We start from the raw sequence: 5,083 nt of genomic DNA, 5'->3' as shown, positions 1-5,083 counted from the left end.
AAAACCATTTGTCAAAACACAAAGTACTCTGCACAAAAACTCTTTGTGAAAAAAATATGCATTTGATACTCAAAAAGGATAAAGAGCACACAAGTAATTTTCAATACTGAATAGTGCAGTAAAATCTTTAAATTCTCACAAAACTAAAAAGAAACATATACAAAAAAATAACACACAATGACAAAATTATAGCCATACTGGAAGTGATAATAACTCAATATTAAGAAAATCATTCATTAGCAGATTAATCATATAAATTATAAGGATTACCAAAAAAAAATCATAGTTTTATTTTTTAATAGGAGCAGTTACCCTAGGAAAAAATACACTACTCATTTATCTTATCCAAATGACAACAACATTTAATGGTTTAAGCACTGAATTATCCTTTGTGTTCTAAAATATTTTGCAATAAAGAGATACCAAAAACTTTCCCAGTACCAGCACAAACGGAGAATATTACAAACTGTATCATGATGTCTAAGCCCTCAAAACTACTTTACATCAAAGAAAAGAAATTCTTGCTTCCCTACCCCAACTGAGCATGAAACTATGTTTGTATATTTGTGTGCACATGTGTACACATTCATGGAAATTCTGATGCTGTCACTTCAGTACTAGCCCTTTAAAACTAACTAGAATTTCTGATCAACTGAAGATCTGTCTATATTTGGAATGGAATCTAAGATCAACCAACAATACTTTGAAATGTTGGCAGTTGGTGGTTAGTGGAAGGGTAAGTTGAATCTAAGAAAAATATATAGAGGAAATGAAGAAGCCTGCCTGAAAGTATATGAGAACAAACACAAGAAATGAAAGTATAAACAAGGGGAAGATGGGAAGTTTTTTTTTTTTCAGAAGAATAAATAAGGATGTAACAAACACCCCTAGGTATTTAGAAGGGGAAAAATAGATGAAATTAATTACTTCAGAAATTACAGGGATAGTGACCAGTAACAAAAGTTAGTGTCTGAATTATTCTATCATTTAGTTTTTAATATTCTAAACTAAAAATTAGACATCAGAGGGCATACTATCATCAGCAAAGATAGGTCTACTGAAAAGCATCTATTTGCAAAAGTAGGCATTCTGTCTCTTTGAGATATAGTCTACAACTCACATTCTTCTTTATTTGATATCAAATTCTGAGAGAATTTTGTAAGTTAACTAGGAAAGATGATTATAGAGGAAAAAGGAAAAAGGTCAAGTTAATATTGCTCTTGATTGTGGCCATGTTTGTAGCTCTTTCATTCTTTCAATAACTTTTCCCTTCAATTTATTCCTGAACTCCTATACAGAGTAGAATAGTTTATCAAACTATTATTCTTTGTATTGATGAACTAGCATGTATTAAGTGCCTACTATGTGCCAGGCACTATGCCAAACACTTAGAACACAAAGAAAGGCAAAGAAGAAAAAGAAAAACTAGGTGCAAGAAAGACATATGCAGGATAAATTGAGAGTTATCACAGAAGGAAGCCATTAAAATTGAAGAGGACTGAGCAAGGCTTTTTACAGAAATCACATCTATTTTAGTTTCCTCTCATTTATCAAGTAATCAATTGTCAGTCATTACAGTTAAAATCCTTACCATGTAACGATTTTGATAAAACATCTGGAGTTCTGTGATTCCTTATTTTTTTTGTCAGACCGTGACAAACTTGAGTTCCTAACTGAGAAGGTAACCTGATGAGATGAGTATTCAAAGGAAAAGCTACTCAAAACCACAGCGTGGATCCCAATGGGAATACAGTGATGCCTTTGGAACACCTCATGACACCCTCCAAGACTTCCGACGACGGTCAACACACCCCCATGCAAAGCATGGAGGACGACAGGATCAGAAAATAGTAGTTCCCCAAGTTCCACGAAAAAGTTACCTACATATTCTGGAAGAGAAACGAAGACTACAATTTAAAAAATTCCTCCTCCACAGATTATTTCTTGTGGGCAAGATATCAGGAGAAGTGGATAAGAAAATGATTACTGAATACTATGAGCAGCTATATCAATGTATACTCAAGGTTCACCTGGGAGAACATGTTACTGGGATCTTCCTTATGTACCCTACCACCATTCTACACATCCTTGAAAGTTCCACTGGGACACTTTACCGAATTCTTCAAGACTATGTTTCTCATGAAGAAAATAAAGAAGAGTTTTTTCTCCAAGATCTTAAAATTATAGTTATCTCTCATAACATTCCAACGAGACTCTTCATGCAATGGTACACCTCTGTGGTCACTGTACCAGTGATGTACCTGGAAGATATCACACAATCACAATCTAAAACAGAGGTGATCACAGAATGCCTCACTCTGGTGCTCAAGCTGGGCATGTACCTTTTAAAGAATGTTAAAGTGGGCACTAAAGGACCAGGAGACAACCTTCACAATCTTGTGCCTGAACTTCTGCTTCCTGAAGAAATCATAAAGTATCTGTGCAAAGATGAAGACTTCTTGACCCCAGCAGAGTTTTTAAGTATGTATAATAAGCCTATTCATGTAACGCTAGATTCAGAAATTGTGTGGCCTGCCCCCGTACCTCTTTAGGATGAAGATGGATTTCTTTAGATCCTTTTACTCACATTGACATAGTAAAGTAATATAACCAGAGCATTTTTAATTATTTGATATAGAATAATAACTTATAACAGTCACTTTGTTTGCTGATATGAGTAAATAAATTCATACAACACAGAAAATTATATTTATTTCCTTTTTACTAACTGTATAATTGCTATGAAAATTTTTTTCAAAATATGTTAAATCAGTAATTTTCCATTTATTCACAGCCTCAGACTTAGACAATAAAGATGAGACAGATTGTTATTGTTCAGTTGTTTTGGTCTCTTGGTGACAGAGATAGTGGAGGTGTTTGCCATTTCCTTTTCCAGATCATTTTACAGAGAAAGAACCTGAGGCAAGCTGGATTAATGAACTTGTCCAAGGTGACATAGCAAGGAAATTTGAGAACAGATTTGAACTCACAAAGATTAATCTTTCTGACTCTAGACCTCATATTCTAACCACTGTATCACTTAAACTGCCCAAGAATTAGATTATGTCAGATTTAATGTTTGTTGAGTAAGGTTGTGGAAGAACAACTATACTTAGCCTATATTATAGGGGGTATTGTAAACTTTTGAAGTTCCTTGGGAGGCAATCTGGCAATACTTTATTGGAAATATGCTCAAATAGTTATGCATACAATGGGTTTTATAGTTTAAATTTACATAATCATCAAAAAATGCCAATAGCCTAAATGCCTAATAAAGATAATTGTTGAGTGAATCCAATAATTTGGAAATGTAATGGGATATTCTAAATTTCAAGGATTGTTAATGAGGAGTCCACAGAGCCAGAAGGGGTCCACAGATAGTTGTTAATAGGTCTCTAGCTATATTTCAACATAATTAATTTTCTTTGTAATCTTACATATTTTATTTTATGCATTTTAAAATATTATTCTGAGAAAGTTATCTTAGGCTTCAACAGCCTGCAAAAGGAATCCATAATACAAAAAGAACCCCTCTTCCAAATCAATTAAAGCCAACAATTATGACTAATGCAAATAGAGTTTAATGAAATAATGTAATAATCAAAATGAAAAACCAGGAAAAAATACATTAACTTGAAGGCAAGTACTCTCTGCCTCCTTTAGTATCCTTAGTATTTTATATAATGTCTGACATACAGTAAAAATTTAAAGATTTTTGTTGTTTTGATTGAAGAGTGAATGAGAAATGAAGGAGCAATGGAATACTCATGAAGACTTAGAACAGATATCATAAAAACCGCTGAGGTGCTTATTGGAAATAATTGAAATATCAACAACAAAAGCTACTAAATTGGTATTATTGATGTTAAATGTTGATATAAAATATAAAAAATAAATCATTGACACTATAACTCAACAAACGCACAACTGATCCAGGATTTTTAGCTTTCAAAATTTAAACATTCTTTTGATGATGCCAGTAGTCTCAGAATCATGAAATAGTACAGCTTTTGAAGAATTAAAGACATGGGAACTGGGAGAATAATTTACACAATATTTTTTAAAAAGAAAATGAAACAAAGATTTCAGAACTGTTATCAATACGGTGACCATTACTTCAGTAGACTGATAGTGAATTTTATCGCCTCTTTGTAGAGAGGGGGGTACACCACAGACGTGGTAAAAGGCATATTTTTCTAGTATAATCAATATGTTCATTTGTCTTACCTTGTTACAATTATTTGTATCAAGGCAAGATTCTTTTTTGTTGTTATTGAGGGAGAGACTATTCAAAAATGATAGTAACAGAAAAAACAAAAAGCAACAAAACATTTTTAAAGTTGTGGGTCACTCAAAGAATAACTGTCAGCACAGTTCATTACATTTCCAAGAAAGAATTGTACAATATAAAAAAAACAGAGACATATACTTGGAAAAGATGTACCCAAAACAGTCATGTAGGAAGAGTAAGGAAGAATGAAATAAAAGCATTAGTGATCTTTTGTCATCTACCTACTGTCAAGAGATCTAGAGTAAGGACCCCAGCACTTTTTAGTATCATCAGCCTAGAAATAAATGATTGTGAAGAAATCCTCCAAAAGCAGGTTACATATTCCTTCATGCTTTGATTAGTTTGAATACCACATACGTAGTTACACTCTGATGACAGGGGTGACATTTTCCCCTTTATTTTATCTCCCACAGAGCCAAGCTAGGATATTAATTTTACCCCTCACTTCCACTCCTCCTCCTTGCAAGGCAGCTGAGCAAAGCTGGAGAAAATATTCTAACTGTGCAGACTGAGGACAATACAATTTTTTAAATATTTAAAATTATTTTTAATGTAATAGGAAAAAAAACTTCATTAAGCTCTTCTACACTTTAAGGTACCATCTTCTATCTCTTCTTTCTTTCTCAACCAAACTACTTGAAGTGTATCTATACTCACTGCCTGAACTTCTTTTCAAGGTTATCAGTGACTTCTTAAATTATAAATTTGACAGTTTTTTCTCAGTCCTAATCTTTTTCAACTTTATGCTGCATCTGACTCTACTGACCATCCTCTCCAGCTAGATACTCTTTC

At 33.1% G+C, this 5,083-nt stretch overlaps 1 protein-coding gene across 1 annotated transcript; it reads left to right on the top strand.

Moving 5' to 3' along the window:
• Window positions 1-658: 658 nt before the first annotated feature.
• Window positions 659-2,724, top strand: TEX47 (testis expressed 47). Its single transcript, XM_012551275.3, has 2 exons — window positions 659-736; window positions 1,650-2,724. The coding sequence occupies exon 2, from the start codon at window positions 1,695-1,697 to the stop codon at window positions 2,550-2,552; it is 858 nt and encodes a 285-aa protein (XP_012406729.1). The 5' UTR covers window positions 659-736; window positions 1,650-1,694; the 3' UTR covers window positions 2,553-2,724.
• The last annotated feature ends 2,359 nt before the right edge of the window (window positions 2,725-5,083 follow it).

Source organism: Sarcophilus harrisii, chromosome 5, assembly GCF_902635505.1.
Source record: "Sarcophilus harrisii chromosome 5, mSarHar1.11, whole genome shotgun sequence".
NCBI classification, from domain to species: Eukaryota; Metazoa; Chordata; class Mammalia; order Dasyuromorphia; family Dasyuridae; genus Sarcophilus; species Sarcophilus harrisii.
This window is presented reverse-complemented; position numbering and strand designations above follow the sequence as displayed.